General features: G+C 39.9%; 1 protein-coding gene and 1 long non-coding RNA gene across 2 annotated transcripts; one reads left to right on the top strand and one right to left on the bottom strand.

The window, feature by feature from the left end:
• Positions 1-3,509: 3,509 nt before the first annotated feature.
• LOC113487271 lies at positions 3,510-10,555 on the top strand. The gene is made up of 3 exons (XR_003399757.1): positions 3,510-3,954; positions 6,240-6,376; positions 7,555-10,555. It is a non-coding gene; the product is annotated as an uncharacterized LOC113487271 (long non-coding RNA).
• Positions 10,556-11,949: 1,394 nt separating this feature from the next.
• On the bottom strand, positions 11,950-15,377 carry IFT22 (intraflagellar transport 22). The gene is made up of 4 exons (XM_026861667.1): positions 15,142-15,377; positions 14,952-15,041; positions 14,082-14,284; positions 11,950-13,190 (listed from the first exon to the last, which is right to left on the bottom strand). The coding sequence occupies exons 1-4, from the start codon at positions 15,276-15,278 to the stop codon at positions 13,042-13,044; spliced, it is 579 nt and encodes a 192-aa protein (XP_026717468.1). The 5' UTR covers positions 15,279-15,377; the 3' UTR covers positions 11,950-13,041.
• Between the last annotated feature and the right edge of the window lie 30 nt (positions 15,378-15,407).

The raw sequence follows: 15,407 nt of genomic DNA, 5'->3' as shown, positions 1-15,407 counted from the left end.
TGCAATAAGTAGTAATCCTTCAATTTGGTGGGCTAGAGAGAAGGTACTAATAGGAGAATAAGGAGTCTGTGAGGCTAGAAATGGACACAGGCAAAAATTAGTATTATCTGCAGAGAAGTGATACCCAAATAGATGTCCAAGAAAAAGCAGGAAACTTTTCCATGGACTAGTAGTTATGCAACAATCTATGGAAAATCTAGGTAAGCAAGGAAATGGGAATGTTTGGTATATTATGATGAGGATATTTATTAATCAAAGATGCAGAGTGCTCCAGTTTAGCACAATGTTTGCAGTAACATATCAGGAATATATCCTCCCTAAAATCAGACTTTGGGCTGGCATAATTTAGAAATGCTGTAATCCAAGACAGCTCCTCTGCTGCGTTCAGCGTTCCCGGGAACAATTTAACATGTGTTTGCTCTTACTCTTTTTATATTGAACTTGCAGAGCAGAACTTGCTTCTTTGATTAATATTAAGCAGTGTTTTGTTTGTGCCCTGTGGCAGAAGTGCCCAGATGGAGTGGTTTGAATACTGAAAACATTAAATATGTTCTATGGAGCTCTGTTAAAGTTGTCTGAACAGAACATCTGGTATCAAATCTTTGGATAAATCAGCTTCTGCAAGTATTTGGACCTGCTCTGGGTCTGTGCATTGTTCCAGCTTTACATTCTCTCTCTTGCTTCCCTGTTTCTAGAGCCAATAGATGATGGTTTATTGCCTGGTGTAACCCATTAAAATCCCTTTGTTGGGGCTTGGCAATTAGTTGAGCAGAAAGAGTAAAAAAATCACTTTGGCATCTGTGGGGTTGAAATTGCAACACAGAGTGAAGATCTCCCTGAAAGGCTTTTTATCTATCCTCAAGGTGATGGAGAAAGAAGGATTGATCATCCAGAGGCTTAGGGAAGGTATCGTCTGATGTCCTTGCAGAGTGTAACCCCACTGGAGCGTTTCTGTCTGTATAAAACGCCTCTGTCCCACATAGGGACCTAGTGTGCATACATCCATGCAAGACCTCCCTGCCAGGCGAAGTGAATGGTGTCCCACTGCTTAGCACTGACAGATCCCACTGCCAGTCCTGCTTTGTGTGCAAGAAAAACTCCTGCAGAGTTGAAGAGTGAGAAGGGGAAATGAGAGCTGTTGTCATGTTGTGTGACTGATGCCATACAACAGATGGAAGTGCCCATACTTAAAGAGATCCACAGCCCCAGTCTTACAAAACACGTACCACTGCTGGGCATGGTGAGGAGGGGCAGGCTTACATGTTTTTCACTTCAATAACTGGGACAGCAGAGACAAATCAGGGGCATACAGACCAACTAAATTAGAGGTGTTTGAGATTAACTCCTTTCACTTTAGGAAGTGTTTCAGCTAAGAAAATCTGAGCACACAGAGCTCCCATTACCCTTCCTGGGACCTCGGACACTTGGCTCCACTCCTGAGCAGATTTTCAGATGTTTTCAGGTGGGTGTTTGTCACCCAAATTTACCTGTGCACAGGCTCACTCCTGGAGCTATGACCAAAGAGAACGAAAGAGAATCAAATGGAAATTCCTAAGTTGCGTTCAGAATATTGTGAAGCAACTGTTCCATCTGTAGTAACCAAGAAAAATGTCTCACAATGTAACATTTTATGCTATTGAGAAAATGTTACTTTGAGTTATATTCCTTTAAGATGTCTTGCTATGTTTAAAGGACTGCTTTTCTTCTGCCTTGTTTTCATGCTTGATACATCAAGCAAACTTCAGTGGAGTTATTCTTGCCTCACACCAATGGTAACAAGAAAGAGAAGCAAGTTATTCATGTTTAATGTTATTTTGTGCCAGATGTTTTGCTGGTAAAAATCCATAGCTCCACAGGCACCAATTTCTTCAGGATCTGGACTGTCTGGCCCAATTTCTTTCTCCATTCTGGACAGTCTGTGAAGGAAACTGCTTTATTTTGCAATATTGAATATTCATGCTGGGAAGTTATAAGCAAAAACAAAATAATGAGAGACAGGGTCTCTAATAAGCTTCCTGTCACATGAGGCTCTGGTTCTGTTGAAGCAGATGTGGTTGCTGACTTGTTTCCAAAATGTTTGTTGAGTGGTGATTAGATTGTGTCATACTGATGTTATCTCTCTGTGATCTCATTCAATACAAGTAGTTCTGCAAACAGTGAAATCTTTTTTCCTATTAATTTATACCTTGGCTTGTGTTTCAGCATGGATTCTCTGATGTTTAATGAGGATTGAGTTCATTTTAGCCTGTTTCTTCAATAAGAGATGAATAATCTGTCTTCTTTACTTGGCCATCTACTTTCACAAAATTTGCAGGAATTAAATATCTCAAGGTTGTCAAATTTGAGTGCGAATTATAAACCAGTTCCAAAGTTATTTGGGGCCAACTTGTGTAAACAAACATGAACATAAGTCTCATTTTCTTACAAAAGCAAAAAGAATCATTTTTTTAATGTTTTGCCCTTGTCTATTACCTGCTTGATTCTATTCTGTTTTGTTTGTGATCAATCATATAAGATATGCTTTATTTGTAAAACTGTATGAAATATGGGATTTTTTTTTGCCACATTAAATACATATTAAAACATCATTAATTTATACTTGTTATGGGCCACACAAGAGATTAAATTATTTTTTTAGTGTCCTTGCTGGAGCATGGGAAAGAGGTGACATGTATTTTAACTTACGTGTTGGCACAGGCAAGTGCAGAGAAAGAACAGATTGTTTTTCCTTTAGAATTAGACCTCACCAGTTTGAAAATGAAGAAAGGAAACCTGGTATTGAAAATGACCTTTTGAGTTGCTGAGTCCAGTGTTCTGCTTCTGCAGTGAGCCAAGTTCCCAATCTTTTTCATAAACAGATTGTGCTATTCAAAAATATGCTCTTTCCTCCTTGCCATCTCTCCTATCCTCCCAGTTTCCTACTTTATTTGGATGTTTGCTCCAGAATTTCCTTCTTTTGGTAGGAAGAAACCTTCTCATTTCCATGGCCAGTTTATGCATGTTCCAGGACTGTCCCTTAGGTTGCTTAGTTCTTTTCTACACCACCTAACTAAACTGAAACTGCACATTCTCTGCTGTGCCAAGTCCAGTAAAGGAGGCAGGAGATAATCTTCATAGCCAGCCCTTACTTCCCTCATACTTTAGCTGCTTAGAGCAAATTCTTCATGTGCTCCTCATGATATGTCACATTAAGCAAATAGAAAGTTCCTGTGGATCATAAATTACTTGAGGAACTAGTCAAGTGAGAAGGGTGGTAGGAAGGTTGGCAGCAGACCTCAGTTCACTGAGTATAGGAGGATGAACTGTTGCACAGCCTGAGAGGGGGTCATATGAAAATTAAGGATACCAGGAAAAAAAGTGAGGAAATCATAGCCATTTTAACTCGTTTGTACTAAATAAGAGGCCTGAAGTCTTTCCCTGTTCCTTCCATGTTGATCTTTCAAATGTTGATTATATCCAGTCAAGGCTTCATGTGGTTTGACAGGGGTTTCTTGGGTCCTGACCTGGGAGACTAAGCTTCCTTGAGTTTCATGTGAAGGGTCAGGATTCTGTACCTTCAGCAAAGCTAATTTTTGTTTCACATCCTTCTCAGTGACATTAAAAGTCTATCTTGATTTTATTCATTTTACTCCTGATTAACCTTATCATCATCTCTCTGATAAATAATGCCACTCACTGTTAAAACTCTCAGCTTATTTTTCACATTGGAAATGTAACTTTTGCTTCCTCTAGATTAAGAAATGGTTATATGGCTATTACAAAATGTCAGAATTATTTAAGAAAAACACTTTAAAAAAATCACTGTTGCTTCTTTCAAACCTCCTTGATACATTTAAAGTTACAAAGAGTAAAGAAAAATGACCCTATCCAATTTTCTGCTTACATCTTGAGAACAGTCCTGTAAGTAAGACAACTCTGGAAGTCTCTCTCACTGACTTTTTAATCTTCTGCAAGGTTAGTTTAGTTTGCTTAATGTAAATGAACAATTAATTTAAAAATTAAAAGCATGAAGGGGGGAGGAAATAATTCAAGAGGTAGAAGAAGTAGGTGAGACAAGAAGGTAAGAAGTAGATTGGACAAAATTTGGTGTGTTCAGCTTCATTTCTGCCAGTGTAAAAGCTGGCACCTGTTTATGGTTAAAGGGGAGCTATCGTGGAAACAGATCAAGAGCTAGAGATCAGGGCTCACTCATCTTCTGTTGCAAAGTAGCCAGATTTCTTCGTTATGTTTGATAACGGCAGATTAAGACCTTGAGTCCGAGTGGGATCTGTGAAAGGTCCCAAGAAAGATGGCAATGGAAATTTTAAACCCAGATTTTGGGACTGGTTGTTCTTGCTGTGGAGCTTTCCCTTTAGGAGACCTTGTCAGCTGGAACCAGTGTCTGTTTTGTGAAGCGACCCACATGTCAGTGCTCAGCAGCCATGCTTGGATGCTGGGTGCAGAGGCCTGCTTCAGCTTCTTTAGATGTGAATGATTTCTGAACAATGCTCATCCTGGTCCCCAAGAAAACATATCAGCAGCCAAAGATAACTGGAGTGGAATCCGGCTAAACTCATCATCTTTCACATTGGTCCCCTTCCTCCTCGGGGCCTCACCCTGACCCAGGGGTCTGCAGGGGTGTGGGTGGCAGGCAGCCATCACCCAGAAATCTCCCCTGTGCCTGGCAGATTAAGACTGGGAGGGATCTTTCCTGTTCTCTGGCCCCTTTCAGGACTGACAAAAAGAAGCCAGACACAGCCCGGAACTTATGCCAGAACCTTACAAGTCTTTGTTAACTGGCAGGATGATGGATATTGGCCAGTGCTGTCCCGGTGTAAAAGAAAAAGGAAATCAGATGGAGTCTCAAGAGTGTAACAGGAACTGTAGATGGTTGGGGATGAATGTCCCGACTTCCTTTTTTTTTTTTTTAATATTAAATTTTAACAAACGATATAACAAAAAGCAATCCACAGCCACATAGCTTATGTTTCTGTCACCAGAACAGAAGCACACACACATTCCTGCTCACCACACAAGTGCTGTTAGTGATCTCTTTGTCATGTTATTCCATGCTTGACTTTGTTACAATATACTGTCTACCTGTATGTCAGATGGTTTATCTCACCTGTCCCTCTTAAGCCACTGGCCATTTTCAATCACATCTGATAGAATAAGTCTCAAAGTTATGAAATTCCTAAAAAAAAATCATTACTATAGGTAGCCATGTCTATAGAGAATAAGAGAGGAAGAGCCTTCTAAAAGGATAGAAAATCTACACTTGGGTAAATCCTTAAGACATAAGTCAGTTGGAAACTGGGCTTCAATAGCACTTAGCATAAAATATTTGTTTATCTAATACTACTAGGTGTTTCTGGGACTGGCATACGAATTATTTAGTAATGGAAACTGCATGTGTATCTCTGGCTTCTGTGGGTTCATGGTATAGAAAACTGCAGGAGTGTCCATAGGGGTCACAACTGCCCAACTTTGTCATAGACCCTGTGTCTTAACAGGACACAGAAATTACCATTTAGCTAAGTAGAGAAGAGAGCACGGAGTGGCATGTTTTAGCTTTTATTGCTGATGCTTTGTAAAATAACCTTTAAGGTCTGTAGACTCAGACCTGTGCAGGTCTGTGTGACCTAAGAGTTACTACACCACTACCATATTGGTACATCTCTAGTTCCTGGATATGAAATAAATGAAAGGTCCCAAAAATTCAGCTTTATGTTAATAGATCCAGATATACCCAATATTTAACTTCCCTGAACAAAGGAACCCATGAAGTGCTGGCTTGTCCTGATATGTTGTGAAGGTGTCAGCACTGTGTGCTGCAAAGCTTCATGCAACCTTAGGGAAAAAAAAGAAAAAAAAGCCAAGTGTATGCTCAATGGAAAACAGATGGAGTTTTCATTAGATATTACTTTTAATGATCTGCTTTAAAAATAAAGATACACCATTCTGGGCAGAAGAAGGCCTTCTAATAGCTTTGTTTATGTCCCAGGCTTATTATCTTAGCTACAGATAAACAGGATTGCAAGATCTTTATATCATTAGGAGTTCCAGCCAGACTTGCCTACCAGTATTAGAATTCCAAACACAGCAAAACTATTTTGGGTCCTTAACAATATTTTTCCCTAAGATGGATCTTTATTTAATGATTCAGAGTTATTATTATGGGCCTGGCAGTTGGTTGCTCAGTTCTGGAAAATTACCATTTCACCTAGTTCAGAATAGAAATCCTGGAATATTCATTGCAGGGCAGAGCTTTTGCTTCTTTGAGGGCCTGGTCTTCACAGTCAACCTTGGTGTGACTCCTCCAAGCAATCTTACTGGCTGTGGAGTCTGGAAAGCCTGAAGATCCTTCCTAAAAAGATGAACCCTGCCATGTGTTCCTGTAGGTATTAAATCAACTTTTGACAAGTAAAGAACAATGCAGTCCCAGGGTTTTAGGAATAGATGGTTGCTGCCAAACCACAATAAATGCTTTTGTCTGGAACTCATGGAACAGTAACATAGCAATGGAGGGTGTACCCTTGTCTGTTATTCCCTCTGAGCAAATTCTCAGAGACATGTAACTGGGATTCAGATAGATTTCATGGAACTAGTAGAGAAATAGGCTTTCATTTCCTTACAAAGGGAAGAAGAGACAATGGAACTTAGCAAAACATATGGCTTTTTTTTTTGTTCCTGTCTGAGAGTTATGCAAGCAAAACCCAGTGCCCATCCTCAGACAGTACTTTCTAAAGTGAGACTCACGTGAGAATATTTTTTTTTACCTTTCTTCTATTATGAGTTGACAAAAGTGCTTTACTTCCTCTGCATATGTATAAATACAACCTATGGCTTCAACTGATCTCCAGCTGGAGGCTATGAATCAGAATCCAAGCTTCTCAAAGTTCAAGGACGTTTAGAGCTGATGTTCTGGTTCATGGTGTAGAAAATGCCTACATAAATAAAAATACCTGCATGAATAAAAAAGAAATAAGCCTCTTGTTTTCATAAGAGAGGGACTAGAAGAATCCAGTCCAGTGACACTCTACCACAAACTATTAAGCATCATTGTGAAACCAGGTAGGTTTTTCCCACTCTGTCTGTTAGAAACCTTCTCCAATTTCCCACCTAGAGTTATTAGTGACTAGTTTGTTCACATACATTATTGTGTCGAACCTGTCTTTTAGTTTAGATTATACACAAATAGAATGTGAGCCTGAATATTAGGTGTCTCCTTTCCTTTCCTTCAGAGAAAAAGATCCTAAATATAAGATCACCTTGTATTCAAGGTCAAATTATTTCCTTCTACAATTTAAGGGTGGGGAGATGGGGCAAGAATAAGCAAAAGGAGCAGATGACAACTGCTTTCTATTTAGGTTTGTGTAACTTAACCAGAATGGTCCAGCCTTTGAAGAACAGCATCCCTGCTCTAATGATTGCTCCTGTTATGTTGAAGTAAATAGAGTCAGTTTTCTTTCTTTGTGATCTATTTTCAGAAATTAATCATGTGCCTTCTCTCCCTATGTTGCTAGAATGAAAAAAACCAAACACTTCTGATACAACTGTTTCTTTCTTCTTCAGCCATTCAGGTGGCCTTTTTCTGATTCAGTGCAGCTTTCTGAGCATGGGTGACCAAACCTGTACACCATTTGCACAAATTCAGTTCCATCAGATTGGTGATTACAGCCAGATGGAAGAGGTAAGAGGACTGATATTCCGAGGATGAATTCTCAGCAAATTCTAAGAAGGTGCCTTTACGAGGTATCTAGTTATATAAACCTCAGTCACTCAAGGGGGAATCTTGTCCTAAGTAACGTAAGGTACAAAAATACACACCTGAACTGACAAGGGGCCTGCTTCATACATGAGAATTAACTCCCTGAACTGCTTGTTGTAACATATGGTAGGTTCTGTTCACAAGTGTGATAGTGTGTGTGTGTGTGCATGAAGAGCGCTGACTAAAGCCGTGTGAGGTACTGTTAGAGTGTTCCTAGCATCTCAGGAAAGGCAACTTCTCAAGAAGGTAAACATGTTTTGGGGAATCTTTGCTGCACCACTGAAGTATTCCACCAGTGAAGACTTCTGGAGAAGTGGTAAGAAGAAATACTCACAGGTGACCTCCAGAGCAAGGTACTCCTGTTGAGTCTTTTAAGATCTGATTTTAAGAGGTCCTGGATACCTTCTAGAAGATGCTTCCTTAAGTATCTGCACATCAGCATCCTATATATTTTAAACCGAGCATGCAAAAACACAGCACGGATGGGCACTCTTAAATGTGGTGGCCTACGTGACTTCCTTGTAGTCACTTGGCAGTGCAATAATAGAAATAGGAACATAGGATTTCTTATGTCTATTGTGTCCATTGGAACAATACTGCTAAGAGCAACTGAGACCAAAGGCCTGGCCTTCAAAATATATGACTTGAAAGGAAAGCTGCATTTTTTTGGTAAGGTCCAAATGTATTTCATTCAGCTTTGCTGCTACTCCCCAAGTTTGGTTATAAACAAGTATGATTTCTACCCTGGAAGCCACACATCTGGATTGCAGTGCCTGTAACTGTTTTCATCATCACAAGTAGTTATTGGCATTGTTATGTTCTGCATGTGCACAAAACAGCTTGTACGAGGCAACCTGAGCAAACCCTGTTTTACAATTGAAGAGTTTCAATGTCTTAAATCACCAGTCTGCAAGGTAGCCACAGCCATTAATTCTCTATGTAAGACTCTGAAGTCTTAGAATTCCACATTGGTAACCCTAAAGAGTTCTGATTCTGACTACTCCCTGTCAGATTTCCATGCTGACTCTTTGTCTGGTTGGGTCAACTGTCCAAAGCAATGATGTACCAACTACTTCTGTGGGAGACAAGTGTGAACTTGGGTAGAGCTCACCTATAGCTGTAAAGCTTTTCGTAGCTATACAACAAAAATAACTTCTGTACATCATAAATACAGTGATGTAGGCTGTCAGGATTATCAATACTCAATTCTAAGTGTCAAAATAATGTTGCACCTGGATGACTTCTGTGTAAGTAACAGACTGTTTTCCCGCTGCACAGTTGGCATTCCCTGGAGTCTTTGGATTCTGCACCAGGGAGGCTGAATGTATTTGAATTCATATTTAAAATGTTCCAGGCCCCTGATTCCAGCCTCAGTTCCCCAAACAATGACAGTGCAGGTGATCACAGAAAGGTCACTTGGAACAAATAAACACTTAATTCCAGTCTGGATAAGGAACTGCAGAAATGGACAGGGAACTTGGAGACCTCCAATCTTTGCACAGTTCATACAAAGCAGGGGTCTGGGAGTACATGGCTGCTGACAGAATGAGAAGGGGACATGAACTGCTCACTCCGAGGGACTAAGGACATCTAGAGAAGGTGACTTTTCTTTGGAGGAATTGATAGACTTCACTGGTTCTCTGCCTTCCCTTCCACTTCTCAGAAAGGTCACCCCAAAAGCCTTGCCAAACTTCCAGGCATGGTGGTAAGTGTGGAAGAGTAAAATAAGAGTGCTTTTGCTGCAAATTTGCTGTTATCTTCCTCTCCTAAATTGTTTCTATTCCTGGTTAAACCTGTGGCTTGCCAAATGACTTCTGTGTAACTTGTAGCTGATTACCTCGTGTTCCCCATTTCCTTTACACTTGTCTGGGCAATTCTTTGCTCGCACAAGCAGAAGTATGGACAGAGCCATGGAACAGTCACCTACTGACCACACCGCTTCAAGCAAATAGGACTGTGCACCCCCAGCCTGAGTAACGCCGTGATGTGGTGTCTGAAGCTTTGCAGACTTACTGACCCATGGGAAAGGCAGGCTGCAAAGGGCAGAGACAGAGATATGCCTTCAGCTGGCATTCTCCTACCCCTCTTCTAACTGGGTGTCTCTGTTGACCTGTTTCATAAATCATTAATAAATAGTACTTCTGAATAAATACTTTCTCTGTATCTTCTCCAACACTAAGGATTAATTTTGCATGGGTCTGTGCATTTACTCTGTTCTTCAGCAGTCACAGAAATTAATCTCTTGGCCAGATTTTATGAATGATGTTCCACATTTATTACGTATTATGACCTTTCTGGATAACATAAAGCCAAGTCTAGGGATCTGTCTTTGGTTCTAACAGTATTTTTCTCCTCTAATGAACAATGTGTTGCAGTATATAGATACCTGTGATTTACATCCTTCATCTGAGTTTCAAGTAAGATCATGTGTAACATTTTACATGAAGCAAGGTGGTGAATAGGAGAGTTCACTGACTTTTCAACCCTGGAATCACCCAAACACTGGTTTACATTCCAAATAAAATATTTGGTAGGTTTCAGACCAGTCTTTACCAGTGTATATCACAGTGTTGCTGTTGGGAAAAACTGAATTTATTAAGGCAGTATATTTTAAAAATTGGCTCCAGCACCACAGAGCTGGCAACAAGGAAAAAATAATCTAAGGCAGCATGTAAAAAACTTGTTCTCTAGTTAGACTGTGAATTTTCCAATAACTGCCTCCAATAGACCACCCTATGACACTGATTGCAAACATATAAAGGCTGATTGTTTCAAAAGTCATATAAATAAAATGTAGATGTTGAAATGCCAACCTCCCACTACTTGCCTCCAACCTTTTCTTTTAATCTTTTACTGCTTATTTTGCTTTTTTCTTTCCTGGTGTCCTTCCTCTCACTGATGTTTTCTTTCAGTACCACCCCCTCTTTTCCTCTCAGAACCGAGTGGAGCTTTTAGCTTTAATGGCAGAATAGGAGCCAGCAGACAATGAGAAGAAGCTAGGCCAGCACACCAAGCACCCAAGAAAAAAAAAGGCAGGTTATTTGTGTGTGCACACAACTTCACACACCACACGCCTGGTGCCAACCTGAGCAAACCAGCATATCACTGGAACAGCAACTCTCTAAAGTATGAACCTAGCTCAGTATGTTTTGTTGTGTTATTTCTAGCCATTTGTTTTACAACTTGGAACTATTCTGAGGTCTTCTTTTAATCTTTCACCTCATACACCTTTGTTTTAAATCAACGGGGCCTAATAATCAAAGACAAAAATAGATGGGGAAGTACAAAATAGAACTGAGATGAAGAGGCTTTCAGACTCTAGCAATGTGTTGATTTTGAGCATGATGATGTAGACGTGCTTCAAGCAGTATAGGAAAATAACTGAAAGATCTTCTACCTGAAAACAAGTAACTTATTTTGTGCTGCTATAGTCAGTCATTGTTATGCCACTAGAATGAATCTCCTTAAAGGGGACTGACAAAAGAAAAGGAGTACTAATTTCTTGCCATGAGACCTGCGGGCATTTTGAGGAGGCCAGGACAAGACCTGAGCTACTGCTCACACCAGCCTGTGGCAGTGCACCACACCCCAGCTGCGCTCTGCTCTCACTGAAGCTCCCTAGACAAAACCCTGCAGAAAGCCCTGATCACACACTGAAGGCCACGAGAAAAGATATGTGAACAACCGAGTGGATTTCTGAGGCATCTCTTCTTGTTATCTTGGAAAACAGGAGTATTTGCACAAGGACAGACTACTCATTACTCAGGATATAACAAACTATGAAAGTAGGAATAATAGTAGACCAATTAACCTAGAGGACTGAAAAACCCAAGAGGCTCTCACTCCTATTGTCTTGAACTAAAATACACCAAGTATCTCCTGTTTTATAACATACTAAGGGACGTTTCCTAAAAGACAATGTTGATGTGAGGACAAGGCTGTTTTTAACAATATACTTGTAAACCAGCTGCAGCTCTAATATAGCTATATGGCATGAAACAAAATCTGTAAAATTTAGTGCAGTGGGTCAGACATATCTGACAACCACTGATCTCAGACTTCACATGAATTGTAGTACAAGGTGAAATGGGATGCTTCTCAAGGGTTTCTGCAGTTTCAGCTCCCAGTCCCTCTACCCTTTAAACTATCTTCTGGAGAAAAAAAAAAAAAGTGTGTCAGTATAGATACATGCTTCTGGTTTTCATTTGCAATTTCTGTGGCTATTTGGGCTGGTGACAAGTTTTTGTAAATGTCTCGTTGGAGCTAATTAGTGTAAAACGTACTACAAATTTATCACTGTTTTCCTTACTAAAAATTAGGCAAGTTGATAAGAGTTTCACAAAACCATAATTAACCTTCCCTTTGAGAATAAAAAGGACACATTTAAAAAATGTTTTTACTGCTTTAATACTGCATGTTATAAAAAAAGTCTTCCACAGCAAAACACACTAAGAACAGGGATGAGTGCAAACCAAACAAATCAGAAAGTAAATTATCTATGAAACCACTTATTGCAATGCAACAGGGAATAGTAATACAAGTTTAGAAACAGCTTTTCCTCCTTGGGAGAATGCAGAACTTTTCTCCTCTATTGAGGCTCACAACATAGATCAAAGTATTGCACTACACTGGGATTTTAATTCTCCTGCTCCCAGAGAGACCTAAACATTGTCCCCAACAACATATTTAGTTGGAATAGAAGAAGAACCTAGTCCTGAGAAAGACTGCAACCTGTCTGTCTTGCCAAGGCAATAGCTATGCAATGTGCTCTCTTCAGATGCTGGACAGAAAGATATGAACTTGGAACATAAAAAGTGGATTCCACACCACAGCTGCTTCTCAGATCTTTATTCCAATCAGTCTGTACTGACTTCCAAAAGCATAACTTCTCCAGAAACACAACTAACATGAGCACTTTACTCAGATGCTTCAACAGAACTCCACAAATCTTAAGTTCTGTCAGGCTTTCTTCTCTTAGCACCTCTACCAAAAGAGATTCTGAAGTGAAGAGATAACCCATACCTTTATCTTTTGGTCCACACTAACATACTAAACAATACCTTTCTGTACTTCTGAGGTGAAATGAAACCAAAGTGCAGCTAAAGTTACCCAAATTCCTGGATGTGTAGCCATCTCTTTGGCACCACAGTTCATCTGATGTCAGCACTTGTTTATAGTCTGAAGTGTTTATAGGCTGGAAAATTCTCATTGTGAGGGCCTGTTCACAAGCTAGTAGAGCTTACAAAGTGAAAACAATCATTTTTCTTCCCTGTTCCATATTTCTTTTAATGTTATGAGATAATTGACATTTCTTCTCTCTCTCTGCTCTCATTTATTAAGGTGATGATGCTTCTGAAGTATTTCATAAATTCCATCCGAACATCTTCAGGATCTTCTTCTAAGTTGGAATGTATCAGTTTTAGTTTGTTCAATGGGTAAGCTTTGAAGATAAATAAAAAATAGTTAGGTATTTTCCTTTTATAAGAAGAAATATTCACAATCAAGGTCATGGGGCAGCTCATGCTGAAGTAAGTCAGAATTCGGTAGCATCCGATGTTTGATACCCCAGATAACATGTAACACATGAAAAAGGAATGCATCATAGCTTGTTAGCATTACAAACAAGTACAGTTTGTTGCTAGATTAAACTCTTCAAACATTATTATTAAAGCTTAAAGTACCGTTTTTGGTCTCTCAAGCAGAATCAGATAATTCAGAACTGAACTGCAGTTTTACTATTGAATTGATATGAATTCAGAATGATGGAACAATATAATTATATTAAATATTTATTAATATATTAATACTTCTAATAAATATGTGTTTGTCTGAATACTGGAACAGGTTGCCCAGAGGGAGCGTGTGTTCTCATTTGTATAAACAGCCACAAATAATTTTGCAGTATATAAGGTACCTATTACTAATTTTAAGAGGAAGATTGTTAGCCTTTTATTTCAAATGGCTCCTATTCTTTTGATTGATGACAAGCAAGCTTAAATGGCCTCAAAAGCATCAGTTAAAAACAGATAAAATTCAACATAAGATACAAACTACTAGTGATGACAAAATATGGCAGGAGTTCTAATTCCTGGCTCAGCTGCACACTCACTGCCTTAATCATTCAAACTTTTCTTTCCTTTACTGTCCCTTTTGTGAAATAGTAATATTCCTCACTTTCTAGATGACCTTTGAAATTCATTATTTCTGATTTTGCAAAGCATTGTAATTGCTTTGGCAAATTTCAACAAAAAATGCAAGCTGTGAACAATTTTACAGGTATGTAGATCGATAAAAGCCTCTGAGTTACAGATTGAGTTTTCCATCTTCTTACCCAAGGACAGATTTTCTGTGTCCCCTGCGCTACCCGGCTTGTGATGTGCAACCAGGAGACACTGACTATCAAGCAGTGGCTGCTGCTGCACGAAACAGGAGTACCACATTTCAATTTCTTTCAGGTGACTGGGCAGCTCAGGATTGAAGATTATCATTACGCCATGAGAGTCCTTCATCAGAGCTGGCCAGCATGTTTCAAACCTTGAAAAACAGAAGCATGGAAAATGGTAAGATTGATAGTTGGAAAACAGAAACATGCATGCCAACTTCCTCAAGTTTTCTTCTCCCCTCCTCAAGAACACATTTCAGTATTTTTTCTTTATTATAGCATTAGTAATCTTGCCAGTGATCTATCATATTCCAAATATTTTGACTTTCTTATTATGTAGTTGCTCCCCTTAGTTGCTGACAATGTAGTTTTTGGTCAAATGCTTATTTAAACTTTTTCCCTAAAAACGGATCTGTCCAGTTCTTAGTTGTGTCTTTTAGAAATTAAGGCCTCAATCATACATATATATACATTGTTTGGAGTCCACTCACATAATAACTTCAAAGAGATAAAGGCAATTATAGAGTGGGCCTCTGTCTCCTGTACCTGTAACTGCATTCTAAGAGCTATGGGTTTTGCTGTTATACTCAATCTTTACCCAAAACAAAGTTCAGTGTCAGCTGGTATCATGGCAGCGAGTACCTAGTATCAGATGCTTCATAGCAGAAAGCTGTAAAAAAATGTAACAGGTTAAAGAGCTGGGAATATTCCTCATCTCAAAAAGATCATTGGTTTTAGGCCTTAAGTATGAATATTTTGTGTAAACAGAACTATTATGAATTAAGTAACCTGGAAGAAGTAGCAACAATGCTGGCTTACTTTTGATCGCCACTGCAATCCCACAATTCAATGCGACAGCCAGCTCCCTTACTGTTACCGTTCAGGTTTGGCTTCTCATACTCCAGGATCCTGCGAAAACGAGTGGATACACAATGGGATATCGGGACGTTCTGAGGGACAGGCAGTTGTCGGGGTTGGTTCGGTCAGCACACCACAGGCCTTTGCTCACCTTACACCCTGCGTTGGGCTGTAGCTGCCGATCCCTTCCACGCTCTCCGAAACAAAGTTTGCCAACACCGATTTTCCAGACTGGCAGAAAGCGGGAGCGAAAGACACCCGTTGGAATTTAATGTGCCAAGGCCACATTAAACGGGGTCCCTGCTCGCCCTCCGGCCAAGGCCCCTGTGCACGCAGGCCGGCCCCCCGCCTCCCTCCCGCCTCCGCAGCCGCACCCCCTGCACGGCGAGGCCTCAGGCAGGCCGCGGGGACTGACTG

This window comes from Athene cunicularia (genome assembly GCF_003259725.1).
Source record: "Athene cunicularia isolate RWA chromosome 19 unlocalized genomic scaffold, athCun1 chr19_part1, whole genome shotgun sequence".
Lineage (NCBI taxonomy): Eukaryota > Metazoa > Chordata > Aves > Strigiformes > Strigidae > Athene > Athene cunicularia.
The sequence above is the reverse complement of the archived record's forward strand: the minus strand, read 5'-3'. Positions and strand labels throughout refer to the sequence as shown.